This window comes from Solanum pennellii, chromosome 2 (assembly GCF_001406875.1).
Source record: "Solanum pennellii chromosome 2, SPENNV200".
Taxonomy (NCBI): domain Eukaryota; kingdom Viridiplantae; phylum Streptophyta; class Magnoliopsida; order Solanales; family Solanaceae; genus Solanum; species Solanum pennellii.
In genome coordinates, this window is record NC_028638.1 from 55,919,824 (window position 1) to 55,937,611 (window position 17,788).

Here is a 17,788-nt window from a genome sequence, read left to right on the forward strand (position 1 = left end):
AGAGTAGAAAAAAAGCAAACTGGAAAAGCTACAAATCTGTGATGGTAAAAAGTTCATTACATCACTAGAAGACGTGTGACAAAACTAGGTCACACAAACTATAAACTAAGGACAATTACAAACTTTTTGCTTCCTGCAAACACCAGTCCTCGGGATTCCAAATCTCTACAGATCTGAATTCATAAACCTCTGAATGCACAATCTATTAAGTAGAGGATTTAGTAAAGACGTCCCCTGCAATTGGAGGATCCACACAGGCATGGAGACCCTTCTCCGGGCAATAGTTTGTATCTATAGTTATAGGTCAGTTCTTCACCTGCAAGTATCTGCTCAAGGAAATCAAGGGTGCACACAATATGTCAGTCATGAAACGCGAAGAGGAGGGGGGCACAATGTATAACTTGAGACATGAGGGGATAAACCCAGTCCTAGCTGAGGTCAAATTAAGTTGCCCAAAAAAAAATCCAGTAGAAAAAATAAGAACAAGCAGCAATAATCTTTTTTTTCATGATCTGACTAATACAATTGTGCATCGTCACTTGACCAATATTTACCAAAGAGGAGAGAGAACATACATCTCGCCTTGCATAAAAACCAACATGTGCAAGCTGATGTTCCATGCTTTCCACGAGAACTTGGTAATTCACGAGATTTGGTGAGCAACTAAAATTGCAACAAAAAAGGAACCAAAACATTCTCGTAAGAACTTAACTGAAAGCAATCTGAAATAATATTACACATCAACTCATGATCAGCAGCAGGAAATCCAAAAAAAAAAAAACAGCTACTGTTTCACTTATCAATATTGTTTTTTTTCTTCTGTGTTTGTGGGTGTGCTACATTTACAGCAGAAGAGAACTTAAACTCCTCGAGTTACAAATAAGACATTTGTTAAGTGAAGGATCATTCCATTGACAAGCAGCAATCTACAGGCCATTGGAAGCCATCCTAATTTCATATACATTCTAAGTACGAATATTTCATCTATTAAGATTTTCATGTAGGCAGCATGGTTGTAGTACTCACTATGTCCTAATGCAATCAGTACTACACCAGTATAATTGTTCTACATTCTATAAGAAGGGGCCCACCAAAAAGCTATCTTGCTTGGAAAAAAAGCGGCCCAGTGTTTATGGGAAACTACTTCATAAGAAACCAAGGTGTAAATCATATGCGAAAGTCTACACAATCATCAAAAAAAATAAAAGATGTCAGACATAGGACAAACTTTCACACAGTTATACAACAACAGTGTACCCAATGTAATCCCAAATAGTTGTATCTACTTAAATCTCTCAGCAACACACAGGTAGGTTAGGTAGAAGCACGGAATGGCAGAAGTGAGAACAAGTTGGCGGAATTGAAAACATGAATTATGCTTTGTATGCAGTTGAGTTAAGCAAATCGATCACTAGAGTGTACTGGCCAAGTTAAAAAAAAAAGAACAGAAAAAGATAGTAAATCAGTTGTGGTATCCTGATTGTGAATTTTTTTCAGTATGCTGCTCCATGGGCAAGGAGTGCCATGCACGGGTGGAGCAAAAAGATGGTATTCTTGCAGACTGCTTAACAGTGATTTTTACGTAAAAGAAGACCGTTTATCTTTATAGCAAGTTGGAGTAGAACTCAATTGAATTTTTGGCTAGTACAGGAATTTCAAGCTGGCATTGTAATAATAGATTTGTTGGTTTGTCAATCTTCAGTTAATGAACTGACCATTATAAGCATCGTTTGGCATTATAAAGGAACTTTGAGACGTGATATTTCCACATTGCCTTTACTTATACACTTCTATTGGAGCTGATGGTCCCAATATAATGCAAATTGAGGCAATTATAACCACATTGCGATTAAAGCAAATCAAGAAGAGAGCTGTAACAGTACCTGTGGTTGATATAACGTGAAATGTTTCCATAGTTAGTAGCATCAATTACATATGGAGACTGCCCTTCAATCAGTCTGCTCATATCATTGATGTGAGCATCTATCTCCAAGAAGTACCCACAACCTTCTGTGGCACACCTAATCAAATAGGTGGATGCAGATATAAATAAGGTACAATGACATACAACAAAGAAATTTTAGCTACCAAGTAGAATGTGTTATAAGCTTATAACCTATTGCGTCTCTTATTTGCTTCCTGCTCATCAAGTACCTCTCCTACATATTCACACACAAATGTACCACGAAGGATTGCTTCTCTTGCCCTGACTGCCCATCCCTGTAAGACAAAATAGTAAATAACTAGAGAAACTTACGCCTTCATAATTTCAGATCAAAGTGTTACCCTTGTCTCGGTTTTGTATATTTCTAGCTTCACACGCACTCCACTCTGTAAAACCCTATTCTGACAAGATTTACTGCACGAGCACCATTGATTGCATTCATAGATAAGGTACCCCTCCTGAAAATCAAGTAGATAATCAGGCGCAAAATGCTTATCAAATCGAGCACACCCTACAAATTTCTAGCATCATGTATGATTATCATACTGTAATGCTCTTCAGCCAACACAGTTATAAGACAAATCCATATTATTGAGCAGAAAATATACACAGGGCATCCTTATCTTTTTAATGACAAGAGTACACAAGGCATCCTAGAGTGCGTAATTATCAGCCAAAAAAACTACAGACTGCAAATCACAAAATTAGGAAAGAAAAATCAAAGAAATGTATTTTTACCTCCAACATAATCCGACCTCTCTCATCATATGGGAACCTTCCACGCATAGGCTTCCCATAAATATCTTTTGCATCATCGTAATCATTATCAAAGAGGTAAATATGATCACAAGTTTGAGAAGAGCATGCTGAATTTGGACACGCACACCCCAATTGGGAACTCTGCCATAAAAGGGAAAAGATGATTAGAGAGGAGAAGAGACAGTGACTGAGGGAAAATAACAACTCGAGGTTATGAAAACCATTTGTTCCGATGCTTCGCCAGATGAAATGGAACTTGCATGGAATACTAGAAGTCAAAACAAGTTACCCCTATTGCAAGATCCACGGATTGATCAATCAATGGTTTTGTTGCATAGGTAAAGCTCTCCCAAGGTAGAGAACTTGTGGTAATTTGGCCATTGGAGCCATCAGCAAGAATGTGGAGGGAGGCAAAAAGATTTTCTTCTACCACACAAGTTATCGGAACTGACTCCTGTCCAAAGCTTATGTCATCACACAAGAGAATAGTTTTGTCAGATGGTTCATGCTTGAACTGTTGAGAATCTATGACATAGTGGCATTCATCCATAGTCCACTCACTAATAGCAGAATTCGGTGGAATACTTCCGGTTCTATTCACTTGACCAGGAAGGGGAAGTAATGAAGATACTATGAAAGGGTCATGAACAGGTCTACATCCTTTGGGGCAAACGAAACCATCTTGGTGCCAGCTGACAAGGATATTGTGCTCACTACATAATTTTGCTGCTTTGAGATACATGCGCTCTGGCAAAATTCCATATGTTGCTTCAAGTGATGCTTGGAGGCTTACTTTGCAGCAAGTAATCCGAGCTATTGATAAGATGTCTGAGTTACTTGGCCGTGGCTTTGTTCTCTTAATCTCAGCAAACAATATCTTTGCAATATCTAAGCAGTGGGGATCTGCCAGTCTACCTAGACCAGCTGCCTCGGTTGCACTAGGTTGAATCGAAGGTTTTCCACTAATAATGGACTTAGATGACAGGATGCGTCTCTTCATATTCTGAGCATTTCTGTTCCTAATCCTATATGCTACAGATCCAAGACCCTTCTTGAATTTTGGACGGCTAAGTCTTCCTGACTTCAATTTATGAGCATATAAACGGATGCCCTTCTTGGAGATATGAGAGCCAACAGGATTAGGACCCATGTGAGCAGCCTGATGATGGCGGCCTAGATCAGGTAGCAAGTCAAATTTCAGGCCACAAAATCTGCAGATGAATTTTCGGAAACCAGACTGGTTCTCTGAATTGAAATTCTGTGTCGACAAGGAGTTGCCTATATCAGGCTTCTCTGACGCAACCTCACTTGCAGGAAAATGATTCTCTTGAGCAGTATGAGACCATCTAAAACTGGAAGGATGTGCGGTGAGCACGTGGGACCATAACTCCTCTGAGTTCCCAAAATTGCTAGTACACGGAATACACTGAAAAAGCATGCAATTTTCAACAAACTGTGAATGGTGCCTTTCCTGCACATGAGTTTCCAAAACTTTCTTATTAGTAAAAGAATCAAGGCAGATAGCACAAGCATAACCCCTGAACAGCCATTGAGCTTCCTTTTTGTGGCTGTCCATCCAGTGTGTGCCAAGCACTTGCTCATCTGGAAACGTCTCAGAGCAAATTTTGCACTTTATGACATCACAATGATCCTGGTCATTTTCCGTAATCCTTAATAATGGAATTGGTTCTTCGACGTAAGAGGAAGCTTGTGCATTTTCACTAGCGCTAAATCCCCAAACACTTTTCAGCCTCTCTTTTTCAGTACAAACTAATTTCATTAAGAATTCACCAACCATTGGATCTTTAGAAGCTTCAGATATGACCCACTGGAATTGCACTTCTTTTGGAACTGGGTTTCTCAAAGAAAGTAAACTTTTAAGAAGTCTATAGAAAAGCTCACAAGCTTGATGTAAATACAATCTTTGATCCCTGGACTGGCAATCCTTCAAAAGTTCTATGAATACTTCCTTTGAAATAATCCTACTCTTGCCATTCCTCGCACGTTTAAGCCAGCTTGGTAAATGCTTCTCACAGTATAATGAATGTCGTTTTGGACTTTCTACGCAAAGCTCACTTCCATGTGGCCACAAACCAATGCAATGCATCTCAGAACCACTTGGTCTGTTCTGCAAATACTGAGGCACCTCAAGCAAGTTGTTCCTATAGCAAGATTCTCCACGAAGAACTGAGATAGGATCAACTTGGAGCGGAGCATCAAATGCTCCAGCGAGAACAATATCTTTGCAACTTGAGGTATCCATTCCAAGGACATTGTCCTCATGCTTTCGTTTATGTTTACTCTCGGTCAAAATAGAACCCAATCCATTCTCATCTCGGGGCCTGTGTTTCTTACAGAAAGGAGAGCCGCATAAGGCGCGATGTTTACATTTAGTCCCAAGAACAGTGGTCCCTCCACACATAGGTGTATCAACATGTGGAGATGCATCCACCTTAATTGAGGTACTGGCAAAGCGAGAGGCCAAGTGCACACAACAATAAACATCACCGTCATTTGCCCATCTGACACATTGTCTTCCTTTGGATTCAATAAAGGCCATACACTGGCGATTTTTACTTCCATGATCAAAGGAATTACTTGAAACTCCATTTATAGGGGTCAGTTCCACATCTTTCATCTGAATGACGTCGGAATTGTCTGCTTGAACAATAATCTCTCCCCATCTATCTGCCACACTACCAGGAGAACCACTTCGAGGAGCCTCTCCAAGAGAAATGTCATCTTTTGTTGGTTGAGATTCTAAAAGTACATTTTTGGAGATATCATGGCCACCAAGACCACCAGCATCAAATCCAACAGGGACAGCCTGATGTGACACCTGAAATTCCACTGGCAAAGCATGTGCCTCAGCACGACGAACTTCAAGCTTGGGCCTCTTTCTGCTCTGCTGAAGCTCCATTTTCAATGGGCTATCATTATTCGGCTGTTCAACATCTCCACTATCAGATACGGGATGTGAAACTGAAAACCATTTCATAACCTCAGATTTGCAATTCTTCCACTGAGAGTTCAGATCAAGATGTAATCCTTCATTTGGAAGTGAGTTCAACTCATCCCAACGTACAGAATCAGCCAATTCCTGAATAGAAAGATAAAAGCTTTAGTCTGCGCCAAGATATTACTATGATGAAATATCAAAAGACCAGTTCAGCATCTATTCAATCAAATGGGTTTTCCACTGATAAGGTAAAATGCTATTGAGAAGGTAGCAAGTGTCATCAGTGAAGCAACTGCAGACATAATCAAGGACTAACACAGACGTCCTTCCCACATCCCAAAGTGCCAACAGGAAGTTGGATTCTGCTTCTTGACATTGAAGCATGTTCTTATACATCAACAACAATCATACTTTAGTCCTTGCAAAACTTCACTTTCAATGGCAGCAATCAACTCTTAAAAGAGTAACACCCATCCATATAACTGCCTCGGTGGTGCAGTAAAACTCCAAAGTTCCAGTTGTGTGGAAACAGAAACTCAATCAAAAGAAGTCAAGTACACATTTATTATAATAAATTACTCATAATTATTATTAGAAGTAATAAACTTCACTCAAGAAAAAGACAACAAAAGAAAAGCAAAACAAACAATAAAAAATTTACAACCATAGATATACAGCAGAATGGATGCATATATGAGCATCATTTAGGGATTTACCTCCTTCAGCATTTCAATTGTCTCAGCACTGTCGGCATTCTGACAGCGCTGAATCCAAGACTCCATCGAAAATGATTTTTTATACAACGGCAGTATCATCTGCATAAGTAAATGATTGTGTTATCCAGGCACAAGCGAAAACAGCATTATCCAGGCCAAGAAAGAATAAGTATAGTGCAAGCCATGAGAAGTCAAACCTTGATTACGGATACCAGTTATTTGTTTCGGTTTTTTACCTTACTATATATTTCTGTCCTTTTCTTTTCTTCGTTAGAGATGATGTTTGGTAAACTGAACTCATTTTACCCTCCACTTGAAAAACATATATACAAGAGTAGCATCGACAAATATACATTGTTGTATTCATTACTATACCTATCAAAGATAGTGTGGTTGGGGAATGAACTAGTGGTATACTTATATGGTTTTGGGCAAATTCTCCCCTCATAGCTGCTTTTTGGGGTTAGGTTCATCCCCATTTGGGCTCCCGGTCCACACTCTAATAGGGTCTAGGCATGAAGGGAAGTGTTAAAGTGGCCAAATTGGTTGGGAATGGACCAATGGTCTGCTTATAAAGACTTAGGTAATACTCCCCTCATAAGCTAGCTTTTGGTCCATGTGTCATATCTTTACAAAAAGTATTAAGTAATAACTCAAGGGGTCCATTTGGAAGAATCTTCATGATAAATCAAATTAAAGCCCAAGAGCACTCCCATTCTAGCCATGCTAGAGACGTGTTAAGGATGTGTGTTGACTCATTCATCCAATAGTCAATTGTCAACATTAATGTTTGACAACACAATTTTGGCTAGTTTGAAGATTCCAAAGTATTAGATGTTTTGCCAGCGACATAGGCCTACCTGAATCTTTGGGTAGTGGTTGTTCTACTTAGCTTAAAGAAAACAGAGGGTTAGAAACAATTGACACTTTAAGATCAATAAGAAGAAGAATCCGCGTAAGTTATGTTACCATTTTTAAAACAAAGAAGCAAAAGAATGGCTCTGGCAAACTGCAGTGTCAAAAACAACAATGCAGTTCAGGAACCAGATTTTAGTGTTGTGAACCACATTAAAGGAGAGTGCGACACAGAAGAGGGGAGAGTATGCATCTTAGCGCAGCTTCAAAGACAGGAGATTTTACATCATTAAATTTCAATAGCATCCTTCCAAGATCAGGATAGCCCTTGCAGCGGGAAACCTCCATTGCAAATTCCTTCCATACCATCACACTGCGAGCAGTCTCTTCTAGAGCCTAATGAGTCAAGTAGCATCTCAACTTTAAAAAGATAATAAAAAAGTTAAAAGAATAAGCATGAAATAAAATGTGAATGTGCGTCTCTATATGTAATATGAGCTTCAAAAGCAAACCTCGGCATGTAATTGATCAATAATATTCAGTATGCTGATAGCAAGTCTTTGCATGATAAAACGGTGACCAAGAGTCAAGTCTTTCACCGTTTTCACCCCAACTTTATGGGTTTTATATGCGATGGGATGCGGGAAGTCACTAATGGGGCGAACAAGAAGCACGTCGGCCCAAGAATAATTTCTGGTGCGAGGAAAGAATATCACAAGATATTTTTTCCTTTCATGCGTAGGCTTCGCTTTGAGAGTCGATAGCGGCCAATCAGCTCTTGCACATCTAATTCCTGCTTGCCACAACCCCCTCCACTACAGAATATGCAAAATCAATAAAGAATCATCAGTAAGCAATCTTGTTTCCTTTTTTTTATTTATTTTTTCCGCCCGGGGGGGGGGGGGGTGGAGTGTTCAAAATGCAACGTGCTTCCATTAAATTATACTTTACAAAGAGCATCATCAGATTGTACATTAAAGCTATTCCTCAATATTTTCGAGCATGGAAGGGGGAACATAAATTTGCTATTTAAGATGGACAGATGACTACCAGCCAATTATGTCCAACATCAGTTTTACAAGTTGACTTCGCCTCTTCTCATCCCTTCGTTGATATCACCCTTTACTTCTTTTTTTTTTTTATGACCGTGGTGTCCGGGCCAGCTTTCACTCACCTCGACTAATTCCAGGGTATACCTGCCACCTCCCACCAACAGCAGGTACTAGGTAACTCTTCACTTCTAATTTGATTCATTTATATCTTGTAAGAAATAGAGGATCCCCTTTTGTATAGATATTTAGAATAGTTTGATGGATTATTGTGGTTGAGAGTCTTCAGACATACATCCACATACTTTTGACACCATCTTAGGGGTGCTTGACTTTACCGAAAGAAAAGGAAGCAATGTCTTTATCCAAATAGGAAAAGTTAAACATGTAGGTTATAGAAATATATACCGAGATAAAATGACCAAATACTAATAAATACCTTGACCCATACTGCCAGAGGTCCATCTTCATCCAGCCACTTGGACTCGCAGGAAGAGGATCCCACAACTTGGTTGCTATAAGGGAGTCCAATTTCATTAGTGTCAACAACTGGTCGTAGGCACTCTCTCACTAGATCAGATCTTGTAACATGATCATGTTCCACAACATTGTCATCTACAGAATCATGGAAATCACTGGACAGAATTTGGCCGTCTCCCCCAAAATCATAATATGCATCTTTAGTAGGAATCACATCTGCAGTTGGTGATCCCTCGACAGAGAATTGACGTCCATCTGCTTGCTCTTCCTGACACTCCTTTGTATTAAGAAGGACATCATCGACTTTCACATCACCGGATTGAACTTGTTCTGCATGTTCAAGGTGGTTTGGTTTTCCACCATACATAAGAGTAGTTCCAGAGCCCTGTTGAGGGCAATCAGACTCCGGGACATAATGTAAATTGGAACATGGGAGCACTTCCATGATTGCAGAAGAAAATCTTCACTTCCATACGATGACAGGACGAGTTTGGCGATGAATTCAACCTCTCTATTATATGCTAACCTGACTAGTATCCTGGTTAAACAAGTAATCTGAAAATTCTAAGAACAAACAAATATACAAATCCTCTGAGATAAACTACATGCACACAGTTTATTGTCTTAGCAATAAGCAGAATAAAAAGAAGTTACTTTTTCCAGCGACAAATACAAAAGGTTATGATATACTAAAGATGCACCTTTTTCAACTGCTTGCATACAGCAGCAATGATATTCTTTTGAAATAGCAGGCAGAGTATTTTCTGACAATCTCTATAATTATATCAGCTAGCAGGACTCAAATCTTAAATTACATGCCACACAGAGTTAAAACCGATGTGGACTAACTCCTCCCATTGAATTGAACTCTCAAAAATACATTTAGCTTGCTATTAACAAACCATGGCTAATAGGAAACCAACAGAATCTTTCTCGTTCAAGACTTCTTACCATGGATCCTATTTGGTGAAAATATTATATACAAAGGTAACTTTGGCCAGTGTATTTGCTAGTTACTAGTGTTAAGATTTACTTTATTTAAGGTTGCATGAAGAATCTTACCACCTCCAAACATGTGTATCATTATCATATTGCCACTAATATTTAGTACTGTAGCTGAATATCTTCAAAATATGCAACTAATTATGGTCCCATCATATTATTTATATGTTTATCCAACTGATCAAATGTCATTTAAGAACAAAAGAAATCTTCAAATTGCAAAGCCTTTGAGTGGAAACTTGAGCATATACTCTAAACTCTGTAAGGAACAGTTAGTACTATAATTGTACTTCATTTAGACAATCAGGTCACTCGGCCTATCATAAGTGTTCCACAAACTGAAAATGCAAAATTATTGTTAAAGGAGGGAAGAAACTATGCACAAACACACAGAGATGCATATAAATAATTTTCTTCAAGAAAAGGACATTGATTTATGTTTACTGGATATAATAAAAAGGAACATATATATGAGCAGATTGTAAATCCAAAGTTATTCATAAAATTGTAAAAATAATGTTCTAAAATATCCTTGCTTAATTCCAAAAAACAGATCCCAAGAACACATCAGGATGAAAAGGAGAGAATTATCTTTTGTATCCAAATATTTGAGAGAAAAAATGCAGCATAGCTTATCTCACAGAAATCCATAGTTTCCTTCTTAATTACTACGTCTATCCACTTCTACTTGTCCACTATACTAAAAATACATGCCCACTTTTACTTGTCCAATTTAGATAATCCAAATACAATTTATCGGTTAGTTCTTAATTCACCCTTATTATTTACTAGTCATTTCTTAAAACATTGGATTTGTTATATTCGAAAAATAATATAGTAAAATTGTCATTCTACTTATTGTCCACCCTTAAGAGGTGTAACAAGTCAATACTGGACAAGTAAAAATGGATGGAGGGAGTATTTGTTTTACTTGCTAGTAAGTTAGACTAATTACCTCCTCAAAGATTAACAAACAATTGAGTATGTTACTAGATGAGGTAAAACAACAATAGTAACTGTGATGCTACCAAGGAGGAGAGAATTTCTGAACCAAAACTAAAAAATATTAATGTGCAGAAAATATACAAGTAAAAATGCCCAATTATATAAGTCAAATCAGTACAGTATTACTACAAATTCAAGTACTAATCCATGTAGAAATCCCTCTCTGGAAACGAATAATTCAACTGTTTGAACCAAAAAAACTTCACTGCTAAACAATTTAAGTTCCATCCAATTTCAACTGTAACTAATGACATCTAGTGATACACGAGCAGAATTCCATGTCAATTATGTACATTAAGCTAGAAAGTAACATCAAATAACTGTTACAAATAATTAATTGTCTTTAAACAAGTCATACGATACTGGTGTGAAACTGTTACGAATAATCAAAGACACACCGCTTCACACCCATGTATATGAAATTATAAATTACCAAATCAAACACAATTAAACATAAACCTACATTATCTTAATTATCAATACAATTAAAACCCTAACTATATCAAGATTGAAATTGTAACACAGATCAAGAATGTACCACGACAAACCTAGGAACCAAAGGTGGGTCCAAATCAAAAAAAAAAAAAAGGTACCAAATTCAATTGACCTACCCCAAATGTGTATGTATCGCCCTAGAAATCTTTAATGAAAATAAAATAAAATCAAAAGGGAAGTGGGTTTTGTTGCAAGGGTTTACTGGTGCATGTTGGTTGTCGTATTTGGGTATGAAGAGACCTAGGTAGACATGGCAACACACATATAAATTAAATATGTGACATATAATATATATCAAGACTAATATTGTCTAAGCTAAATTAGAGGCATAAAAGAGATGATAGATAATGTACCTTTACAGCAGAGATCAAGAAATTCTAAGAATATTTTTCCAGTGGGTGCAGATTTGGAGAGAGGGGTATAACAATTTTATTTTTTTTGACTAAGTTATATTGTTAAGAGTGTTAGGGAAAAAAGGAAAGATATAATAAATGCGTGGTGACCAGATTTTTAAGCTTAGAAATAATGGTTGAATAGGCACGTATAAGGGTCCAAATATATTATAAAATCGAAGTGGTAAATTGGGGATGAAAGAAAACAGGGGGCATGATGATGAGAAAATTTTATATAAATATATATAACGGAAGAAGAAAAGGCCTAAGTAGAATATTAATGGAGTTTTTTTTGGGTGGGGGGTGGGGCGTAGGTGAAGGAGATTTAAGGCATGAGAAATTGGGAATTCCGTAACGTGAATTGGGTCTAGATTTGGAATAAATGGGTTAGTTAGGGGTTTTTATGGAATTTTCTATAACAATGAGAATGCGTACATCGAGAGGATTGATTGGTAGTTGTGCGTTAAAGTAAACCGAGGGGATGGACTAATTTCGAAGAAGGCTAAAATAGGGAATTCAAATTTTAGAAGACGGAATTTGGATGGGCCGCTATGGGCTTACAAAAATTTTACGGTTTCATACTTATTAGAAAATTTACTATATTAAGAAAATATTTATCATTTATAGTAATAATTTTTTTATTTAATATATTTATAATACATTTTCTATACATATTACAAAAAATAATTTCTTATTCACATATAATACAAGTTTTATTGATGAATAATTCATTTATCACATACTTTAATACACTTATAATTCGATGTGTCAATTTCTAACCAAACAAACATAATACTTTTTTTTAAAAAAAATTATAAATTTATAATACATACATTACATATATAATTAATTTTTAATACATATTGGAGATTTAACATAATGGTAATAAAAAAAATGTCGCTAAAAATCAGTAATTATTTATTAAAAGATATCAATTCACATAAATTTTTTAAAAAAAATATTAATTATGTATAGCAATTAAAATAATTCCACAAACACTTATCATATAGTTTCAATATATATTATAGAGGACAATTTATAAAACACATTTAATATAAAATTTTATCTAAAAATAATGCGTTACTGACAATGCAAACAATGATAATATTTTTAAATGGTTGTAATATATTTGTGTAAATCCCATTTACACATACTTTCTCTATTCAACAATATTTGTTTACTATTGACTTGATACACTTCGGAATAAACTAGTCATTATGAAAACTCAAAATGTCCGTAATGTTAGAAGACGACCTACGGCATCTGACCATCAGATGCCGTAGGTCGGTATATCTTTGAAAGCTCAGGCGGAGAGAATAAACAGACTCCTCGAGGGCTACTTAAGCCACTTTAGTACAACCCAGAAGGACTGGAGCTGTTGGATGTTGCTTCGCTAGAATTGGTGTGCTTGAACGTAGATTGGGAAGTGCGAGAGAGCAGCCCCCGTTCTAACCAAATTTCCTTCGACCTTTGTTTGATTCCGCCGGCCGGCATAGATCTCATGAGACCGGCTCACTATTACTACGAAAAAAGCCCTGTCCTCTCCTTCGCTACTAGAAAAGTAAGCTAGACGGTTAATTTTACTATACCATTCTTTGCTGATATTACTTTTTATTGATTGTTTGATTTGTCATATTCAAACTTATATTTATTGATTAATTTTTAAGAATAAGTTATTTGTTAGCAAAAATACTCTCCACCTTATTTAGTTTCTCTTTTTTGCATCTTCATGCACGCTTAGTTGTAGCAAAAATATTTTGTGTATGAATTCCCAAAAAGTTTAAACTTTCATCTATTTTGCTTTAAAATAAAATTTTCATCTTATTTAGATTAAAATAAAGCTTTCATCTTATTTAGTTTAAAAATAAATGTTTCATCTTACTATTTAACTTAAAAATAAAATGTTCATTTTAAGTTTGTTAAAGTGAGAGAAATTTCATTACTAAAATTATCTACATTTCAATTGATATATAAAATATAATTTTTAAGTGAGTAATATATTATTTAATAAAAATATGTAATTTGGTAGTGGAGCGGACATTTTAAGAGAAATCAAATATAAATAAACATAAGAATTTAGGTAAATAAATTCAACTTATAATATATTCATAACTAAAATTTGTATTTATAAAATGTAATTTTTTAAATCAAAAAATATAGTATCATAAATAACGAATTATTAAGGTTGTGAATGTTATTATAAATGATGTTAAAAATTATGTTAGTATACATCATGAATATAAAAGTGGTATATAAAAAAAAGTTTAAGGGAATATTTTCATTATTTACATACTTTATCGTAGGATAAGTTATCTTGGGATTACTATCCACCCTAGTGAGAGATAACTTGTCTCAGGACTAATTGTTAATCTTGGAATAAGTTCTCTCAACCTTTGCAACTAAAAAACAAATTAAATGTCACACTAAATTTATCGTTAAATTAACTCTTCTTATCTATCACATCAAACAATTCCTAAGTGTAAAATTATCCATTTATTTTATAAAGTGAACAAATATTATTGAATATTTCAAAATAATATGATGGACAATTTTTATTGAATAGAGGAAGTACGAAATTTATCATAATATATTATTGATTTTAATAAACAAAAGATATTACTAAAATCAATGATTATTCAGTAAAAAACTCCAACCCAAATAATTTTTTTCATTGTGGGGAAGGGGGGTCAATTTGCTTGGATTTTTTAGCAGAAAAATCACTTGTGAGAAGCACTCTTTATAAAAAAAATAATACATATTGGAGCCTGAAATTTTTGGTCATGTTCAAAATTAGAGCCTAAATCTGTAGTTGTATTATGTCTTGTCTAATAATTTTTTTTTAATATTTTTCAGCTTGCCTTATCTTCTATTACTCACTATATCTAGATCGTTGCGTTTTTTTTTTTTCAATTTGCTTGATTAATTTTGATCTGCACAAAATTTAAGAAAATTAAAAGACAATAAACTTGGTGTTTTTAAACTTCGGTTCATTTTAGACATGATTTGAAATTGTACTAATATGGAGTTGAAGAATTGTTTGGATAGACAATTTGATATTATTAAGTTATATTTTTCCTCATATCACGAAAAACTCATGAGTTATCAAAACTATATAAAATTCTTCAATTGTTATACAATCTTTACCAAATAAGCAAATCATAGTCCACAAACAAGAAATTGAAATATCCCAAGGAAGCACATTACAAATCACATATCTATATTCATTTTACAAATAAATATATGCAATTAGAATTTTTCGAAAACACATAATTTAATAAAGATTCATTAATCAACAACATTAGTAACTAGTTAATTTTTAATATAAATTTGTTTATATGACAAACATTCTCTTCATACCGACCCTGAGTTATTATTATTGTTCCTTTTTCTTTTTTTTTTCAATTTTAAAAATAATAGTGTTATTTTTTAACAAAATATAAATACACGTGTCAAGTTTTACATTAAAAAATAAATAAATTGAAACCATAATGTAAAATTCAAAGTCATATTTACTCTATTTTTTTTTTTTTTGAAAGAAAATTTGGGATTTGAAATCCATTTTAAAAATTATCAAAGGTTAAGATTTTTTCAAATAAACAAATTGACACTATGGTACCACTTTCCTTATTTGGAATACTCGGCCCCTCGCCCTCATAAAGGGAATTTTAATTTCAATTTTTACAGCATTGAGCAATTACTATTTACTAGTAGTGAAATAGGTGTAGAGGGTTGTTGGACCTGGAATTGAGCAGATTAATGGGCTGAAAAGCCCATGTTAAATGACGACTCAAACCGACGGGTCATTATGAGTCTAGAGACTTATTCCCTTTCTTTGAAAAAATTACGTGTATAAATGTCTTCTAATAAATAATTACTGATTTTATTATTATTATTTATAGTAATATCATATTAAATCTACAATATGCATTAAAATTAAATTAAGTATGCAATATATATGTATTATAGCTATTTTAAAAGTATATTAGACTTGTTTGGTAAGAAATTGACACATTATATTATAAATGTATTAAAATGTGTGATATATGTATTATCTATCAATACAACTTGTATTATATATAAAAAATAAATTTTTCTTTATAATATGAATTAAAAGTGTATTAAAAATGTATTAAAAGTGATCAAGTGAAAAAAAAATATGATATTACTATAAATAGTAAATATTTTTTATTTATAGTATATTTATGTAAATTTACCTATTTCTTTTAAGAAAGTTTTTTTTATCTAAAAGTAAATAGATCGGGGTTCCTTTTATCTATTTCTCTATTATTTTTAGAGTTTTTGCTTGAATTAGAGACACATGACATTGATAAAAATTATTAGTAGTCAAGATTTAATTAATTAAAATAAGATTTTAGTAATAATTTGGACAATTAATATATCATAAAAAATCAGCAATGTCACAATTATAGCAATATACTCGGGTAAAACTTATCCGCATCAAATGTTTACACCAAGCCAATAAATGCATGCCATGCGTTTAAATTTGTAATTTAAATCACATAATAATGCATTTTGCATTAATTTAGTGTAAACACATAATGCGAGTAAGTTTTTTCTTGCTCATAAATATATTGTACATCAGAAAAGCTTTTCTATTTTCTATTTTTTTCCCACGAGTATCAATTTTTTTTTTTAATAATTGATACTAATAGGAGAAAAAAATTGCTAATGCGACCACAATAACCAGATTCAGACTGGTTAATTAATATTGTTGGTAAAACTTTTTGCTTCGTTACTAGTTGCTTATGCAACCACAATAACCAGACTGTTGGGGCAAACAATCTGCTAATTTACAACCAATTTGAAGTCATAGATTGGATAATAATATATTAAAGGAAACAACTACTTATAGTTGAATAGTATGGATTTTCTAATTTTTATTATTGGACAGTGCGTGGCCTGGCAACACAAGCTGCACTAATCACGGAGTTGAATCTAAGATTTGTCTTACTAGTTTATTAATTACATTTCAGGAATACAGTCTTGTGTTGCTAACATAATATCAGCAGCAATAATATTAATTAATTATCATATTATATTAGGATTTTGAGTTATATATATTGCGTAAAAATTCTATTTGCACATCAGTTGAGTTTAATATTACTTAACTTGACAATAAACCAAAATGACACTATAATCAACAGTTCCAAAGTTTAGGACTAAAGTGCAGTGGCCGTTGGGCAGTGTAAGTGCTACTTGTGGCCAATAACTATAGATAAGAAGAAAAATGCAGCACTATAGCAGCTTCAGATACAGTTATAACTAGAATACAACTCATCCTCATTGTGTTTTAAGAACCGAAAGTGTGTGGGAGATAGATTCAGAATTTAACGTTATAAGTCTGGACTATACTATAAAAAAAAATATGGATTTTTTAAATTTGATTACGATCCTTAAAAGGCACACATTGACATTGTGGGGACAACATTGGGAGAAAGAGATGCCTTTTGCACCCTTATATCATTGGCATTGACTCCCTTGTCCAAATCCTCTTGGAAAGTTCCCTTTTTTTAATGTCTTTTTTCTTTTTATGGGGATTCTAACACCTTTCTCCAATCACGGCCTGCCCCTCTTTTCTCAGCCCCACAAAAAAAGCCTTCAACTTTTTCTCTCAAATGTTGATGTCAAGTTTATTAGCAATGTCTCTGTTTGCTGACTCTATGCGCTTGTGAGATATTCACATCATGATTCATATAAACAGCAACTGATAAAGAAAATGAAGTGAAAACAAAAATATCTGATTCGTTTTTAGTTTTGAATCTAAATGAGTACAATATGGACACATCAAAAGAACCCCAACTGTTCTACTCTCTAATCATAAATGACTTTTGTCACATATTTAATGCTTTACGGACAGCCTTCTGCATGGAAACTTGAAAAGAGCCACTGCTATGATAAAGCACCAACACCAACATACTCGATTTAATTCTACAAGTTGGATATGTGGAATCTTACTCTACCTTTGAGGTAAAGAGGTGATTTCAAATTAGAAGAATAATTATCGAAACATTAATATGAATAACAAAACAGACATAAGCAATAAAACAATAGGTAGTAATAAAACGAAAGTAAAAATTACTGACATACTAAATAGTAATACTACTAATTAG

At 34.2% G+C, this 17,788-nt stretch overlaps 1 protein-coding gene across 3 annotated transcripts; it reads right to left on the reverse strand.

Moving 5' to 3' along the window:
* Positions 1 to 4: 4 nt before the first annotated feature.
* On the reverse strand, positions 5 to 11,945 carry LOC107011301 (histone-lysine N-methyltransferase SUVR5). 3 transcript variants are annotated; one of them, XM_015210728.2, is made up of 12 exons: positions 11,619 to 11,945; positions 8,723 to 9,301; positions 7,747 to 8,049; positions 7,520 to 7,630; positions 6,380 to 6,478; positions 2,994 to 5,804; positions 2,684 to 2,845; positions 2,287 to 2,403; positions 2,117 to 2,220; positions 1,884 to 2,021; positions 576 to 663; positions 5 to 326 (listed from the first exon to the last, which is right to left on the reverse strand). In XM_015210728.2, the coding sequence occupies exons 2-12, from the start codon at positions 9,206 to 9,208 to the stop codon at positions 219 to 221; spliced, it is 4,527 nt and encodes a 1,508-aa protein (XP_015066214.1). In that variant the 5' UTR covers positions 9,209 to 9,301; positions 11,619 to 11,945; the 3' UTR covers positions 5 to 218. The 3 variants fall into 3 exon arrangements, with proteins under 3 accessions (XP_015066214.1, XP_015066216.1, XP_015066215.1); XM_015210730.2 differs by having other exon boundaries at positions 8,723 to 9,318; XM_015210729.2 differs by lacking the exon at positions 11,619 to 11,945 and adding an exon at positions 11,382 to 11,533.
* Between the last annotated feature and the right edge of the window lie 5,843 nt (positions 11,946 to 17,788).

Coding starts and splice junctions, on each gene's coding strand:
- LOC107011301 (XM_015210728.2), bottom strand. CDS start 9,208: ATGGAAGTGCTCCCATGTTCCAATTTACATTATGTCCCGGAGTCTGAT. Junction 5,805..6,379: donor CAATTGAAATGCTGAAGGAG/GTAAATCCCTAA, acceptor CTTTCTATTCAG/GAATTGGCTGATTCTGTACG. Junction 2,022..2,116: donor GCAAATAAGAGACGCAATAG/GTTATAAGCTTA, acceptor CTATTTGATTAG/GTGTGCCACAGAAGGTTGTG.